The sequence below is a fragment of the Saimiri boliviensis genome, chromosome 11, assembly GCF_048565385.1.
Source record: "Saimiri boliviensis isolate mSaiBol1 chromosome 11, mSaiBol1.pri, whole genome shotgun sequence".
Classification (NCBI taxonomy): Eukaryota; Metazoa; Chordata; class Mammalia; order Primates; family Cebidae; genus Saimiri; species Saimiri boliviensis.
In genome coordinates, this window is record NC_133459.1 from 81886251 (window position 1) to 81905006 (window position 18756).

General features: G+C 38.1%; 1 protein-coding gene across 2 annotated transcripts; it reads left to right on the forward strand.

Moving 5' to 3' along the window:
• Positions 1-178: 178 nt before the first annotated feature.
• Positions 179-17522, forward strand: DNASE2B (deoxyribonuclease 2 beta). Of its 2 annotated transcripts, XM_010347024.2 has the most exons (7): positions 647-737; positions 1068-1240; positions 3584-3761; positions 7485-7566; positions 10049-10210; positions 11597-11794; positions 13826-17522. In XM_010347024.2, exons 2-7 carry the CDS (start codon positions 1131-1133, stop codon positions 14164-14166), a joined length of 1071 nt encoding a protein of 356 aa, XP_010345326.2. In that variant the 5' UTR covers positions 647-737; positions 1068-1130; the 3' UTR covers positions 14167-17522. The 2 variants fall into 2 exon arrangements, with proteins under 2 accessions (XP_003921415.1, XP_010345326.2); XM_003921366.3 differs by lacking the exon at positions 1068-1240 and having other exon boundaries at positions 179-737; positions 13826-17520.
• Positions 17523-18756: the final 1234 nt, after the last annotated feature.

The following is an 18756-nucleotide window of genomic DNA, read 5'->3' on the forward strand; positions in this document are numbered from 1 at the left end:
AAACCAGGGAAGCAGAGAGAATATGTAAACATCTTTGGTAAAATACAGTTAAATTTACAGTCACTTTGTAGAAACCCTCTAAAGTACTGCTTAGCAACTGGTTCCTTAAGAAAGAAATTTATTATAAGTGTCAGATCCTAATTATTACTAAGACATAAGGTTTTATCATTTCTGTTTAACGTATGAACCACCTGCATTTGCTCTCATTCACTGAGTCAATCAGGAGGGGAAGACATGAAATATGTTTAATTTAATATCTATTTATTAAAATGAAGTTCCCCTGCCCGCTGAATTTTATACAACACAATGTTCACTCCAAAGAGTTAACTATATTTCCCTTTGTTTCTGCAGAACTTTCTGATGACTTTGCAAAGCAGTTAACAATTCAGCACAAAGGCATCCAGAGTCACGCTGACACGTTGTGACAGAATCGCACAATTACATGGGATCCATCCCATTCTGAAAATGCCCCGAACAGCGAACAGAACAGGTAAATGGAATCAAACGTCAGAGCCAGCACAGCCTGAGAGCACCTTGAAACTCAGATCCCACAATCTATGAAGAAAGTGTCCACAATCTATGAAGAAAGTGTTCTGCTGTGGCATGAAATAAATGAAACAGAAAATGACGGCAAGACTTCTAAGAACATCTTTTGCTTTGCTCTTCCTTGGCCTCTTTGGGGTGCTGGGGACAGCAACAATTTCATGCAGAAATGAAGAAGGGAAAGCTGTGGACTGGTAGGTAAATGAAATGAAAGGATTGCTGCATGCAAACAGCCTCAGTATGGGAGTCAGCCTGGCTCACTGAGAAGTTCCTAAGGGGAAAGTCCATTCTCTTTCCTTCCTTTACAAATAAAGGAAGTTAAAGTGTGCAAATGGGGCAAACTCCCAGGCAGGGGTAGGCTTCTGAGTGAGGGAGTTCCCCCTGTGAAAGAGCTGAGCAGCCCCTGTTGGGCCTGATTCACTGTTCTCAGCCGGGCAAGGCTGGTAGCCACAGAAATGGGATTGAGCTGACAGCTTCTGTCAGCTGGCAATTTCTTTTAATTACATCGTGGCTTTTCCTAACAGAACACGTCCAACATCCTTTTAAAGACTGACAGAGTAGAGAAGGCAGATGACTTTTTTCTGAAAATGGAGCATGCACGTCTCCTTATGAGAAGAAGGGCACCCGTCGCACACAGCACTGCTTGCCTAACCTTGTTTTGTTTGGCAGCACAGGCAGCTGTTGCCGTGAGTGGGAGGTAGGTCACTGGCCTGTTGAACAGTGTCAAAGACATTAAATACTGTGTTGCATTATAGTCATGGGTATTCCCAAAGCTTTAATCACGTTTTCACTCTTTAATTGGGATATTTAAGTTTGCCATTACGGTTGGTGTCAAGCTTTTTGTGTAAACTTCAGGCGAGAGAACACTGATATACTCAAGGCAACTAGTCTGTCTTCCAGCAGTTACTGAGCTCAACCAAGCTCTGTGTGGAGTTTCGAAAATAAAAATGTGGACAAAACATGGTTCCTACCCTTGAGGACCTCACAGTTATGTGGTAAGGGCATAAGTGGAACACTAGGGAGCAGAGAGCCTAGAAAGCTTCTCTGAAGACATAGTTTTTGAGCTAAGTTTTAAGAACAATTACGAAGTAGCTAGAAAAAGAATGGATATGCAAGGGTATCTCAGGCCAATGAATGAGGAGGAAAAGAGGCAAGAAGCAACATGGGAAGTTGGGAATTGCTACTAGTTTGGTATTTCTGGAACTTCAGGAGAATACAGGAAGTTGACCAGAGTTGAGGTTAGAGAGGTGGGGAGGGCCAGGGTGTGCTGAGCTACAAGGTTTGAACTTGACGTTGAAAGGGAGCTACTGAAAAACTTCAAGCAAGGGTGTGAATGGTCAGATTTGCACTTTAGAAAGCCCACTGGCAGTATTGTGAGGCTTGGCTGGATGGGGAGCAGCCTAGAATCACAGAGCCAAGGAGAATTTTCACAGAATTATAGGTGAGAAGAGGTGTGCACCTCAATTAAAGAAATGGTTGTGGGAATAGAAAGAAGGACACGCTGAGAAGACTTGGTGGTAGACAGGCTGCAGCAGGTAGGAGAACGGGAGATGTTAAGAAATAATTTTAGGTTTCTGTTTCTTGGACTTTGTCAATATGTTCCCTAATAGTGTGGGATGAGCAGATTTGGAGCAAAATATTATAAACTTGGTTTCAAAAATACAGAGTTAGAGGTTTCTGGAACATCTTTGTATTTGGGTTTCTCTAGGCCTCAGCAGAGAGGTCTGGGCTAGAAACAGATTCATGACTCTTGAGTACATAATTAGAGGTAGTCACCCTGGAAAAATGTTTAAAAGTACTAGCTCTCAACTGGTGTGCCATGGCACACTGATAGTTCACAAACCCTTCACTGGTGGGTCACCAAATTGTGATTGATATGGTAAATCATTTTTGCCACAAGTGAATGGACATATTGCTTAGCAATGTCTGTTAGAGAAAATATAAGCACTTGTTGCCAAGCTGCTAAAATTTACTGAGAAAGGCAAGGAAAGAGACCATCAAGTCAGCACCAAAGAATAGTTTCATGTTTCTTGCCACATGTGATGACCTGACCCTGTGAGTAAGAAAGCATAGCAGGGCAGGAAAGAGTTCACTTAAATAAAGTATAAGACCAAAGGGGACCAAGTGAAGAGTGTGCGGCTTTTACGGGCTTGTGACACTGTGGTATGGTAATAGTGTGTATATTACAATGGTTGGTGCACTATGAATGTTTAGGAGTTAATGGTGGGGTTCATGCTATTAGAAAGCATTTGGCTAGATAGGTGGTTCTCAACCAAGGGTAATTTTGCCCTCAGAGGACTTTTGATAATGCCTGGAGATAACTTTGATTGTCACAACTTGGCAGTGCATCTGGCATCTAATAGGTAGAGGGCAGGGATCCTACAATGCACAGGACAGCTCCCACAGCAAAGAATGATCAGGCTGAAAATGTGAATAGAGCACACTGAGAAACCCTGAGCTAGGTAATCCAATAATGCCTTAATACTACCTTGGCGGAGCTACCTCTCCTCCCTGTGAGATAGCCAAGGGAGATAAACAAATAGTAAAGGAAGGAAAGGGCCTCCTTAATTACTTGGTTTTGGCCCTGAATCACCAAGAAAGAGTATTCTGATAAACTGAGCTGAAGAATGCAGCTTAGAACAGAGGCTCAAAGTACCTTCTACCTCTTCTGAAGCCCAAACCCAAATCTCATACCCAGTCAGCCAATTGCATGGTCTGAGTCTTGGCCTGCTCCCCACTGTAGCCATATGGACCATGGAAGCAACAGAGAAAGCCACTCTCAATATATATGGACTTCCAGTTCAGGGACTGCACCCACCAGGATAACCAAGGTCTTAGAATATATCCAATCAGATTTGTATTTTCTTCTCTGGAGAGGAGCAAAGATAAGGGTGAAGAAAGAGGCAGAGAACTTGAGCAAATCCCTCTCCTTAGAGGCCTTCCATGAAATGTGAGAGATATATTAAAGTGTGTAACACAGCTACTGCCACAGGAAAGCAGTCAATAAATGTTAGTAATTCATAATTATTTTGCCTGTTAGGTTTACCTTTTATAAGTTACCTAAAAGACAAAACAAGGAAAGTGAAGAGACTGGGTTAGAGTACCTGTACTTAGACTCTACAACTAGAAGCTGGAGGAAGAGTGAACAACTAATGAATACCACCAAGAGTGTTTTGGGAAGGACATTACAACAGCTATATGAAGCATATGCCTCCAAGGTAGGTGATGTGGTTAACTGTTCACTTGAATAATATAAAATGCGTAGAGCTGAATCCAAAGCCTTCAACAGAGTTTTTCTGTTCACCCATCCAACTCCCAATCCTAGCACCTTGAAGTAAGCTAGCTCAGAACCAGCTCAAGACAATTATCTGAGTCAATCTAAGACCTTAGGAAACATGTCATTATAGTCTACAGCAATGCCAAATTCACTTGGCACCATGTCCAGTGGTATCCCTGGGCAAGGTATGAACTAATTGTATATTGAAGTCTTCTGGCTGCCAAAATGTCTGTCAGTCTGCTTATTCATCTAGTAGAGATAGGGAGAGGAGCCTCTGATGCTATAGGGCAATACCGATCTGTGATTAACATGCCATGAGTTATGGGTTGTTTATGTCATGGTGTTGATCAGTGGTGGTGAGCTCAGTAAAGGATTCTACTTGATATTCCTTTTACTTCATTGTTTTCAAAATGGTATGTTGAAAACTAGGACTCTAGTTCAAGGCCCTAGAACTAACTTGCCTGGATTATCCCTGCTGTATCTTGACCTTATCAGGCAATGAGCTAACCAGTCAAAGAGACACAGGTAAGTAGGCCTGCTGGCTTAATGTGGGCATGCTCCCAACATTCCAAGCACCATCTGTTGCTTAGTTTCAAGATACTGCTTTCCAACCAGGGGCGGCAAATAAAATCAAGGCATGATTAACATCCAATTATACTCATGTATGCATTTCCTAACAATAACTTATAGAGAAGTAAATATATAACATGACTCTGTTCCTATGATATGCTGGACTGTATGCTAAGCCTTTACATATGTCAAGTAATTTAATGTCCACAACAACACTGTTTTAGCCTCTAGCATTACTGCACGTGTGTATCTAAGTATTTACTCAAAATGTACAGGGAACTGTCATTGTGTGTGGTAATATTCATGTTATTTACCCGCCATTAAGACCAGCCTTCAGAGCCAAGTTACAAAAGTTAAAACTTATCTGTAGGCTGTTTGAGAACATGTGATGTGCCAAGCACTTTTCTAGATGCTTTTTAAAATTGTCTCAACAATCCCGCTTTGAATAAACAAATGACAGGTGACCCTTGAACCATGCTGGGGTTGGGGGACCAGCCCTCATGCAGTCAAAAATTTATGTGGAAGTTTTGACTTCCTGAAAATTTATCTACTAATAGCCTACTGTTTGATTGGATGCCTTACTGATAACATCAATAGTTGATTAACATATATTTTGTACGTTATATATCTTATATACTATATTCTTACAATGAAGTAAGCTACAGAAAGGAAAATGTTGTAAAGAAAATCATTAAGGAAGAGAGAATATATTTACTCATCGCTAAGGGAAATGGATCATCATAAACGTCTTCATCCTTGTCATCTTCCTGTTAAGTTGGCTGAGGAGAAGGAAGAAGGGGAGGAGCTGGTCTTGCTGTTTTGGGGTGGCAGAGACGGAAGAGGTGGGGAAGGTAGAAGGGGAAGCAAGAAAGGCAGACACACTCAGTGTAACTTTCATATGAAAATACATAATGACTTTTCTCTATTTGCTTTTTAATTTCTCTAAAAATGCTGAGACTGCTAGGGGAGGAAGAAGGAAAGAGTGACACTGTAAAGCCTCTGTCATTACCTTAGTTGGAGTAGACAGCTCTTTGCTTGGCTGAATACAATAATGATCTTTGGAGGTGCAAAGGTAGCCCCACACCCTAGCAGGGAGATGTAGTTAAACTTCTCTGCTAAACAAAAAAGGGATGGAAAGAAACTGTGAATTAAAAAGCACGAGAAACATGAAGAGAGACTGGGGTAAGGCCTCATGGTGATGTAAAACCATTCAATATTTCTTATCTTTAGTAAAACCTGCTCACATGCAATGTCTTGAGTGATTGGTTCTGGGGGGGAAATGACAGTAAAGGGAATGATTTCCACACCTGATTGGCATAGAGCCAAAAGAAGAGAGCAGCAGCAGTGGGTGATATCCAAGTGAGACTCCATGTTCTTTGGAAGCTAGAATTATGTGCCACAACTGACTGTGAGAATATTACTCCGCCACCCTGTAACTGGAACTGAACTTCTCACAGAGAGTGAAATGCAAGATTAGACGAACTGGTTTTAAATCTCAAATGTCAAGGTGACCAAGTCCAATAGTTGGGTTACACTTGGAATTGTTCCCCTTCTCTTGCCTTTAAAAATAAGAATCTTCCATGCACCTTCATAAACATTTATCAAACGATATTGCTTATACCTGTCTCTCTATATTTCCTGCTAGACAGGAGGCAAAGACTGCACCCCTCTTGTTCTATACTCAATAGTCAAAACAATACCAAACATGTGTTAAACGAATAAAGCTATTCAAAGGCACATGCCTACATCTACCTATTCTTAAGTCCATGGTCCTTTCCCTTTATCAATAGCCTCTCTTCGTACTAATGCTACAACCCACTTAACCTCAACTGGCTGCTACACGCAGTTAGAATAATAAACTTCATTTATCATAAAGAATAAATCCCTCACTGGATCATCCCAGAATCCCTCCATGTTGTACCCCAAAGGTGCACAAATGTCCTCATTACCACATTCAATGCCCGCTCATAGAGTAACTAACTCTTCAGGGTTATCCAGAGGATGATATGAATGCCATTGAGTAGCTATGATCAGTTATGATAAATGAAGGTAAGAAAACAGCTTACTTTTCAGGGTATTCCTAAACACAGTAGACAAGAATGCTACAACAGACTATGTTGCGCATTTAACATTATTTTTGTATTACATCAAATAATCAAGCAACTGTGAGACTTCTTTATTGACTTTGTTTTCAAAGAAAAAAGCAAGGGCCTTTTTAAAGGAGATAGGTTATCCTTTCCTGCTTTTAATTATGTCACTGAGATTTTTTTAATATAGACATTACTGGCTTCAATAAAAGCCATTGTATCATCACACAAATTAAATGGAACCATCCAGAACAAATATTAGCAAGTTTCTAAAACATGACAAATAGAGACTATTGAAATAATAGCTTTATTTTGGCTCTAAGATTTGGCTGTTTGAAAATTGACTCATATTTTGCCTCAACAGAGGAAATCCAATATCACACGGTAAATTTCACCACTTTTTAAAGCAGGGAAATATCAAGTTGGAAAGGTGAAGTGACACTGAAAAATGGACTGCAGAAAAATCCTCCCATAATGAGAGGAAGGGAGAGCAGATAATGAGGAATCCTGATTAAACACAAAGCTACTATCCAGCAGTGAAGCGAAGCACAAAGTGGGCAGAGGAAATCAGATCCTGACAGCCGGTTCTGCACTGTGCCTATGATATCAATGGAAAAAACCTCAGATGCAATCCTTGGTTGGTTGTTCCTACTTCATTTCCTGAACAAATAATTCAGTACTCCTTCATTATACACTGGTTGCTTAATCAGAAACTCGGTTCCAAAATAACCAAGAGAAATAGGAACATTGCCCTCACACACAGATCACAATGCATAGGGATCCTGTCACATGAGTAAAAATCATGCATAGTTAAAAATGAACTTCCTTTCCCCTGTCTTACATGTCACAGGCTTCATATTGATGGGGAAGCTGCCTATTAGGGGAATAGATGAATTCTCAGTGTATTAATGAAAGCAATGTATTGCAGGCTGGGTAGCTGGTAGAAACGTTGTAAGAGTTTGTAAGTGGAAGATTTATGCCATTATAACCCTAATATATTCCTGCAGAGTAACAACACAGCCTATCTAATATACAATGATGGAGTCCCTAAATCTGTGAATTACAGCAGGAAGTATGGACACACCAAAGGTATGACAACGATTCTTGGTTTCTTTTCCTATTGGACATTAACATTTTGTTAAACATTTCATCTTGAATATTCTTATATTCCATACTGAATAGATAGCTTTTCTTCTTAATAGTTTATTTGAGTCATTGAAATGTATAATTTCTATATCACAGCTTATAATATAATTGTATGATTTGACTTGGCAACCTCATTTTTAGAAATCCCATTTTATTTCTTAACATATTTTAAAATATATGCTTTGCAGCAGGAATCCAGGTGCTGATACTGAGGACACACAAACACCAGCAATTTATATATACATATGCACATATACATATGTATATATATGTATATGTGCATATGTATATACATATACGTATATGTATCTACGTAGATACATATATGCATATATAGGTATACATACACATATATACATATACATACACACATATATGTATATATTTGTATATATGTATATGTGCATATAGCATATATGTACAAAAACATTTTAGTCAGAGTTATTGAGGTATAATTTATACAGAGTAAAATGAACTCTTCTTAATATATAGTTTCCTTGGAAATAAACATTTTTTAAAAACTGGTTTAAATAGTTTTATATTAATTTTTATCATGTTATTTATATTACCATATATAGTAATTTTAATTACCATATAAAGTAATTATACTTTTACAATTTTTCTACTTATAAACTTTGCACATGTGTTTGTACACTATAGAAAAATTCAAAATACAGGTAAACAAAAAATCTACAATCCTTATACCAATTAGATAAACCATATTTAATCCTCTCCGCTTTTTCTAAAATACGTATTTTAAAATATTTTTACAAAACTACTGTAATGACTATTTTTCAACCTTATTCCAATTTAATATGTCATAAATAACTTTCCATGGCAACAAGTATTCAGAAGGTTCCAAATTCAAATGCCTTCAGGGAGCAGGCAAATGATGTCAGCAAGTGAAAGGAGGCGGTTACTACTCAACTTGCCTGATAGGGACACAATTTTCCAGGAGATGTTGTAAATTAATATTTGTGGGAAATCTCCCCAGTTTTTAAATGTTGGCACTAAATTCAAAGTTTGAAAAACATTCTGCAAGCCTAATAAAATGTATTCATAGGCTGGATTTGGCTCAGGGGATGCCAGTTTGCAGCCTCTGATTTAGAATACAGTTTGTAATGGCTGAAAAAGGTCAGGAACATTGAAAACTTTTTATTTAGCAAAGTTGCTCTCCTGAATGCCATATTTACAGGGAACCCAACAATTTTCATAACATGCTACATTCTTCAACTTCTCCTCCAACAATCTCCCACAGTATTTCTACTCTACCCTGCTAGCTGCCATAAGCGTTTGGGGAAATCTCTGTAAAGGGCAGGAGGGCGCAAGATCAAGTGGAAAGGCTCTCTTGGCCAACAGATGCCCTAATATCCTATGGCATTCGTACCAGGAGGATAGGATTCCAGCAAATTGACACATTTTTCTGCACAGAGGAGAACTCTTGAAGGTCATCCAGTTCTGTTACATAACAAAACTTTCAATATTTTCCACCTTGACACAGGTATTGATTCTATTTCCACCCAAAGAACAACAGTATGCTTTCTTAAAATATGCTCTAAAAAAAAAAAAAAAAAAAAAAAAAAAAAAAAAAAAAAAACTAGAAGGCATTTGGTTTTTACTCTAACAATTAGGCAAACATGAGTGAATCTTATGTTTGCATAGTCACATGCAAACTGGAAAGTCTAGCTATCATACCAAACCTATCCTGATCAATTTATAAACACAGAAATAGTCATAGACATCTGTTTTGCAGAGTTCTTTTTGCCATGTCACAAAATTATAAAAATATTTCTATTTTCTTCCTTATTGGCTTTCATATTATTTATTTTGCTCTAGAGATTTTACAAATGTTATTAACTAGGATGCTTTAGCGTAGCTTCCTTCTTTTCTCTCTCTCTTTGCTTCTTTTATTGGGCTTGTAGAAATGGTGACTCTTCTGCCAATAAATGGGCAGCAGTTTCTTCTAACAAATTATTGCAAGTACATTTCTTCCTTTGATATTTTCTCTTTCAACTCTGTTTTTTAGTTGGCTTTTGAAAACAGCGTAGCTGCTTAGCAGTGAAGACACTATCTAAATCTTGCCAGGTGACTGTATAGTTTAACAAGGTCAAATTCCAATTTAGCAAATTTGTATTCTGCCAAAACAAATTTTCCTTGTGATTTCAACATGAATTTCCTCTTAACTTTTCATAGGATGGCTACCTTGGTTCCCTTTTTGTGATGGCTTTTTATCAGTAATCAGGCAATGTGATAAGTGCCAGAATTGTATTTGAAATCTTTGAAAAATAAGCATGATCCTTGTGATTATTAGCTTAATAAAACACCAGCCTGAAGCGCAAGTGGGCTTAAATGTTGCCACTTTGAACCCTATTTTAAAAGAAACTTTGTTTTTCTGATTTATCTTTGTTAAATGTATCTTTGGTAGGTTTACTGCTGTGGAACAGAGTCCAAGGGTTCTGGCTGATTCATTCTATTCCTCAGTTTCCTCCAATTCCGGAAGAAGGCTATGATTATCCACCCACAGGGAGACGAAATGGACAAAGTGGCATCTGCATAACTTTCAAGTACAACCAGTATAAGGCAATAGGTAAAACTAGAGTGTGTGAGAAAAAAAAAGAGATAACAAAGTTGGAGAAAGCATTTGGAAATAATATTCATAAATGTGTCACTTCATTTGTTAATCTATTCATACTCTGATACCTAGATTCCTAATGCTGGCTTTGCCATGGTGAAGTCTTGGGCAGGCTCACTTACTGGGCTTTGGCTCTTAATCTACCACTGCAGTTGCTGAACTTGATCAGGGCAGTAGTTTCAAATGTATTCAGGTGGCTGGTAGATAACATATATGAGTGAAACAGACAGATGTTACGTGAGAAGTGGGGATAGTGACAAACTAAGGTGTTGATTCTCGCCTAGCTTCCCTCAAAGCCTCAGCTCCATCATGCTGTGGCTCTACAGAAATACAAGTCCAATGATTATAGATCTCCATATTTCTCATGAAGTACCAGAAACCTAGGGTGTATGTGTGTGTCTGTGTTTGTGTGTGTGTGTGTGTGTGTGTGTGTGTGTGTGTGTGAGAGAGAGAGAGAGAGAGAGAGAGAGAGAGAGAGAAAGAGAGAGACGAAAACTGATTTCTAAATATGAGCTCAATCTTATTTTTTTTAAGTTTTCCCGGCCACATGTTCCTTGTAGGCTACCAACATGACACTTCTGAGCCAGATAATCTTCCTTTAAGATTTCAAGCTCAGCCAAAAATACTTAGATTTGGCAAACTGTGGTGGGAAAGGAGAAGTAGGAACAGGTTAGTAGCTAAATAGTAGTGAGAAGCAACTTGCCTATAGATATAGGAGGTTTAGAAAATATTTTTTATCAAATTTCCATCTTACAGCAAGGATCACTGAGCTCCTCACCCAAGTCAAGCTCTAGTCTCACTAACTGAAATCATATAATGATTAGAGAGCTGAATATCACAGAGATTAGGCATACACACTGAGGAGCTGATTATTCTTGAAGCTGTTGCATTGGTACATGGAATTCTCAGCTTTTGTATATGTATATGTACATTTAGAAGAAAAAATATATGGTCTACAAGGCTAGATTACCTGGGTTTGAATATCAATTTTATCAATTACAAACTTTATAATTTTGGGTATATGATGTAAATTTTCAGTTAATTCATCTACAAAGTAAAGATAATGATAACAACAGGATTTACTTGATAATATGGTTGCTGTGAGGATTAAATGAGTAAACCCATGTAAAACTTGTAGAACCATGTCTAGAAACTAAGAAGTGCTTAACAGGTGTCAGTTATTTTAACCAAAAGTTATTTGAAGGCTATTGGTTTAAAGAAAGAAATTCCTTTGTTTTTGTGTTGTTTTGTTTTTTAATCCACAACAAGATCTATAATATCAGCAGGCATTTCCATTTGTGTCTTAATTCTCAACTTTTTTTTTATTGTTTCTTGATTCAGATTCTCAGCTCTTGGTCTGCAATCCAAATGTCTATAGCTGTTTCATTCCGGCCACCTTTCACCAGGAGCTCGTTCACATGCCCCAGCTGTGTACCAGGGCCAGCTCATCAGAGAGTCCCGGCAGGCTCCTCACCACACTTCAGTCAGCCCAGAGACAAAAATTCCTCCATTTTGCAAAGTCTGATTCTTTTCTTGACGGTATGAAAGACCATCCTCAAACAACAGGCTATATAACTCTGCTGTTGAACTCATTAGGGATAGCTTAGAGAAATATTCTGAGTATTCAAGGAAAGAGAGATGAAAAAAGGAAGCAAAGAGGAAAGGAAAAAGGAAAGTCAAGGATGAGTTTCAACATTAGCCTGTTACATTTGAATAGCCAGGTTACTGAGCCAACCACAAAAGTATCTCACAATCATCCAGCCAAGGGCCAGTGAAAACTCACATTCTCCAGCCTCTGCTCGGCATGAGGCCATAGCTATCTCCATTTCTTCCATTCCCTGAGCAGTTATTTTAAGCCTTCCTTACTCTCAAGCCCTTTATACTACTCTGCCCCCTCACTTACAGCTTCCTTTTCTCCTTCAGAAATAGAACAAAAATCACTTAGGGAGAAACCACTTCAATATGGCACCCCCACCTCTTCAACAATCTTATCTGCTCTCCTTCCTTTCTGCAAGGTTTCCCCCCATCCTCAAAGAAGCGATGCACCCCCTGTGCTCTGAAACTTATCCCAGCCTCAGCATACCAGGTCTGTTCTCCCTGTTCCATTTTAGCTTTCCCACTACCAGGCTCCTTCCTCATAACATACGAACATGCCTAAAAACACTCCCTCAACTCTAAAGCATCTATAGCTCTATTTTTCCTTTTCTTTCAGATTGATTTTTTTAAAAACTCATCAGGGCCTTCAGTTGCTCAATGTTCCTTCACTGCAGTCTTACTTCTGTCCGTAGACACTTGAATCTCTCCCCAAGCACCAATGGCTGTCTTAGATGACCTCACTGTTTTCCTTACTTATTTGCTTCCTTCCTTCATATATTGAATAAAATTTACTGAATGCCTACTACTAGCCAAGCCCTGTGTTAGGCACTAGAGATCTCAAACTTGAAAGGACAGAGATACTGTTTGCAGAATGTGGCACTGTTGAAATTCTTTCCGTTTTGAAACTCTCACCTTCACTAGTTTTAGGGAATACACAACCCCCAGTCTTCCTCCCACTTCTAAGTTTCTTATGCCAGGTCTTCCTCTGACTACTCTTTAGGTGACTGAGTTGCCATGTGGCCCCCATCTTTCTTTATCTCATTCTACATACCCATGCTGGGCAATTCCAGCAAGCCCTCAAATGATTCTTAAGTCTAGATCTCTACCCTAGACCTCTATACTGACTGAGTTATTTAACAGCATGTGGGATATTTCTACTTGAAGGTGGTACAGCCACATGAAGTTCAACATGCCAAACTCACCTATCATCATCCCCCACAAACCTACCTTTTCTTGTATTTTACATAGTTAACCATCTCTTCTTTTAGTCTACATAGTCACTCTCCATCTCTTCCTTTTCTACATAGTCATTCTCCGTCTCTTCTTTTTCTCACTCCTCTATCAAACCATCAAATTCAGTCAGTTCCAGATCCTTAATAACTCTCACATTTATTGTATCTTCTCCAAACTCTCTGCCACTGCCATGGGTCACACCTGTGTTTATTGACACAGTTATTGTGACAACCTTATATTTTTCCTTTCTTGTTTCTAATCCATCCTTCCCAATTCATCCTGCCCATTGCCTCTCAACTGATACTTATGATCATAAACCAGTTTCTATTAATTCTTTACTAATATTTCTTTAAAAACTCTCCATTGATTTCAGGAAAATCCAAACATTTTGGCATGATTTACAAAGATCCCTAGAAACTGGCCCTGATTCCTTCTCTAGCCTAATTTTTTCCAAAGGTCTTTCCAGAACAAAGACTTATATTGCTTAATTTGTTTTATAGAACAGAAGATGTTTGCAAACACCAGCATCATCGTAGTAATGATGATTATAACTTTCATTTGCACATCACTTCAGCATTTACAAAATGTTTTCTCTACCACTATCTCAATTGTGTTGTTATTATTGTGCTTGTGACACCCACATATCAGGGGTGAATGATGATTTCCATTCCAGAATATATTTTCAGGGACTAATCTAAGTGTAAATACCAACCTCACTATCTTTCTCCTCCTAAACCCTAGACATCTTTGCAGCCTGGATGGCTCAACGGCTGAAGACACACTTGTTAACAGAAACCTGGCAGCGAAAAAGACAAGAGCTTCCTTCAAACTGCTCCTTTCCTTACCATGTCTATAATATCAAAGCAATTAAGTTATCACGACACTGTTATTTCAGTTCTTATCAGGATCATGCCAAGTGGTGTATTTCCCAAAAGGGCACCAAAAATCACTGGACATGCATTGGAGACCTAAATCGGAGTCCACACCAAGCCTTCAGAAGTGGAGGATTCATTTGCACCCAGAATTGGCATATTTACCAAGCATTTCAAGGATTAGTATTATATTATGAAAGCTGTAATTAAACTTGGTGAAAGGACGCATGCACTGTCATTGAAAACCTTGACAATGGGTCTTCTTCCATTATTCCTTCTTTATATTTTAAAAGCCTGTTTATATACTCATAACCTGCATATCACAAAATAGAACACTTTTCTCTCATGTTTACCATTTAATCTTTTATTTAATAGTAATTTATTTACTTTGCACTTATATACCATAAACATAAACTACTATACATAACTGAGAACAGAGGAAATAAAAGGAACAATATGTTTCCACATTAGTCAACTACAATTATTTATTGATTGACTGGCCACCTAGTAGATTGAATTTCATCTCCTTCACAAAGACTTCCCTGATCTCTTCCCCACCCTGTTTTTGAAGGAAAACAAACAGCTCTTTCTGCATATTCTTGTATATGATTTGGTCATATTGCTTCTGAAGTTCTCTCTCCCTGGTTTATGGTTAAGAATTATTTGTCATTCTTTCAGCTGCTACTTACTAATTGTATGATGTTGAGCCATTCACTTGGATTCTCTGAACCTTGTTTTTGTTTCATCTATGAAAGGGAGATAACAGCTAGGTATATCAAGCACCTAGCATAGAGCCAGGCACATAGACGACACTTAAAAATACTGGTGGAATTTGAGTTTGAATTCCAGCAAAAAAAAAAAAAAAAAAAGACAAAACTTTCAGAAACGAGTAATATTTTTCAAGAAAAATGTTAAAATCACATTAGGAGAGAAAAAACTGCACAAATGTAACTCATCAACTTGAAGGAAGTAAAGAAGTGTAACATAATGAAACCAGAATCAAATGCAATAGGCCTTTTTTTATATATATATAATAGAGATGAGGTCTTGCTTTGTTGCCCAGGCTGGTCTTGAACTCCTGGGCTCAAGCAATCCTCCCACGTTGGCCTCCCAAAGTGCTGGGATTACAGGAATGAGCCACTGCACCCAGCCAAATGCAATAATCTTAATTTCAATGTGTTTCTTTTTCTGGCATCCTTATCACTAAATGTAACTATCCCATAAATGGATAATAATAAACTTGTGTTAAGTACTAGCTGCTTGATAACATTTGACATATGCATTGTTCACAGTTTCAAGAAGCTTACAACCTAGAAAAAGTAATCACAATAATTAAAGCTAGCACTTACTGAACACTTACTATGTAATAAATATTCAACCCATATAATTCAGAATTAATTACATTCTTATTTAATTTTCATAACAATTCTATGTAGTAGGAACTGTTATTATCCCCATTTTACTGACAAGGAAACTGAGGCCTACAGAGTTTTATTGACTTGCCTAGTATCATAGAGGTCCATCTCACCTCTGAGGCTATCGATCTTGTTATCTCTATACCAATCAAAATTCATGGCACTAGTTCAATGACAAACAGAGGAAAAGCTAAGTTGGTTTTCCTGTCAGACGCAAGCATAAACTACGTTGAATGTAATCTAGCTAACTAACATGCCTGCAAATATAAGGAGGCCTGAAAAACAATTATCTGGCCTCTGAGAGAGCATCTGAGGCCAAAAAAGTATAAGTAATCCCAATAATATAAGAGAAAAATTGTAAAGTACAAGATCCTGACTTTAAAAGTAGAGGGTCAAAACTTGATCCAATGGTAAAGAGAGAGATGAATGAAAAGGCAAAATAAAGCAAAAGTAAAAACACTCTATTGGACTAAAAATACATAATAGGTAGAAGCCTTCCTCCCTAAAAGGTACATTCAGACCCTCTAGAAAAGTGGCTTCATCCTAAGCTCAACTAAACAATCCGAAGAGAGGAGAATCAAAATTCGATTCATAAAATTAAGAGTGTAGGAAGGTAACAAAGAAAAAGAACATGCTGGCCCACTGGAGACACCCATTACAGATGTGATTCCTGCTGAAGGGGCAATGGGAAGTGGCCACACCTTCCATGAGGCAGAAAAAAATGCTGGAAAGGAATTGAACAGTCCTAGTAGGTCAAGAATACCAAATACTTACCATGGGAGGGATGTTGGTATATCTTGGTGATGGTAACTCCTTGTTGTAGAACCTAAAGCAACCACAATAAACCAAGGAGGGCTAATAGTGTTATCTTTCTCAGGCATATGCCCAGGACTGCTACCCAGTCATGCTGATACCTGCAGGGAGACTGAGGAAGTATCTTTGGGAATAATATCATTAAGGGAAAACTGATACATTTTAGAAAATAGGGGATAATTTTATTGATTCACTTTAGGAAAAAGGAGAATATGGGAGACATTAATAAATGAAATTTAAGTTCTACATCATGATTTTAGATACTGGAATGAAATTAACCAGGCATGGTCATGGGCGCCTGTAGTCCTAGCTACTCAGGAAGCTGAGGTAGGAGGATCCCTTGAGCCCAGGTGGTTGAGGCTGCAGTGAGCTATGGTAACACCACTGGACTCCAGCCTAGGCAACAGAGCAAGACCATGTCTCAAAACAAAAACAAAAACAAACCCCCTCCCCAACATTGGAATGACTTATTTCACTTAATGCAATGTCCTCCAGGCTCATACATGTTGTTGCACATGACAGTATCTCATCCCTTTTTATAGCTAAATGGTATTCCACTGTGTATATATACCACCTTTCTTTTTATCCGTTCTTCATTGATGGGCATTTAGGTTGATTCCGTATCTTTGTTTTTGAATAGTACTGTAATAAACATGGGAATACAGATGTCTGTTTGATATTCTAATTTCATTTTCTTTGGATGTATACCTAGTAGTGGGATTGCTGAATCATATGGTAGATCTATTTTTAATTTTTTTAGGAACTTCCATACTGTTTTCCATAATGGCTGTACTGATTTACATTCCCACCCACAACATATAAGGGTTTCCCTTTCTCCACAGCCTCACCAGTATGCAATATCTTTTACCTTTTTGATAGTAGCCATTCTAACTGGGGTAATATGATATCTCATTGTGGTTTTGATTTGCATTTTTCTGATGGTTAGTGACTGATATGGTTTGGCTGTGTCCCCACCCAAATCTTGAATTGTAGCTCCCATAATTCCCATGTGTTGTGGGAGGGGCCCAGTGGGAGGTAATAGAATCATGAGGGTGGGTCTTTCCTGTGCTGTTCTCATGACAGTGAATACGTCTCAAGAGATCTCATGGTTTCATAAATGGGAGCTCCCCTGCATACACTCTCCTGCCTGCTGCCATGTGAAACATCACTTTGTTCTTCCTTTGTCTTTTGCCATCATTCTGAGACCTCCCCAGCAACATGGAACTGTGATTCAATTAAATCTCTTTTTCTTTATAAATTACCCAGTCTCTGGTATGTCTTTACTAGCTGCATGAGAATAGACTAATACAATGATGTTGAGCATTTTTTCAGGTACCTGCTGGCCCTTTGCATGCCTTCTTTGGAGAAATGTCTACTCAAGTATTTTGTCCATTTTTAAATCAGATTGTGCTTTTTACTAATGGGCTGAGTTCCTTACAAATTCTAGATATTAACCCCTTGTCAGGTGTATAATTCATCAACATTTTCCTCTATTCTGCAGGCTGTCTGTTCACTTTACTGATTTGTTTCCTTTGCTGTGAAGAAGCTTTTCGGTTTGATGTAGTCCTATTTGTTTATTTTTGCTTTTGTTGCTCATGCTTTTGAGGTCTAGTGTAAAAACACTCTTGCCTAGACTGATGTCATGTAATTCTCCTAGATTTTCTTCTAGTGGTTTCATAGTTTTGGGTCTTACATTTAAATCTTTAATCTATTTTGAGTTGATTTTTACATATGCTAAGAAATAGGGGCCAAATTTCATTCTTTTGCATGTTGATGTCCAGTTTTCCAAGTGAAATAAGCTAGGCACATTAAGACACATATTACACAATCTCACCCATACATGGAATCTAAAATACTTGATCTCATAGAAATTGAGAGTAGAATAGTGGTTATCAGAGACTGGGGAGAATGTGGGGAATGGAGATGGGAAGAGGTTGGTCAATGGGAAGAATGTTACAGTTAGGAGGAGTAAGTTCTGGTGCTCTATTTGTGGAGTAGAATGACTATAGCTAATAAAAATGCATTGTATATTTCAAAAAGCTAGAAGATAGGACTTTGAATGCTCTCACAATAAAGAAATAAGAAATGTTTAAGGCACTGAATAATCTAATTACCATGATTTGATCATTACACACTATATACATGTATCAAAACATCACATTGTACCCCATGAATATATACAATTATGTGTCAAATAAATAAATAAATTGATTATATTCACACAAAAAATTGTAATGAAAAACAAGTCTAAGATGAGAGTGTATCTTACAAAAAGTATAAGATTGTGTTTGGCTGGAACTACTTAATGTGATTGTGGGGAAAGTAAAATAAAAACAAAAATAAACAGAGTAGAGGATGGCAGTTCTAATGTGGAAATGCCAAACCATTCCCACTCTGCCCTCACACCCTTCTTATAAAAACTATTTTCCACAGTCTGTTGGTTGGTATCCAATGACCCTTTTCTCTCCAGCTCCAAATCACTGGACTAAGAGTAGGCTGTAACACCAAAGAAAGTCAGTCATAGGCCAGGCCAAGGCAATCAGATATGGGAGAAAGTTTAAAGTGGAGGTAC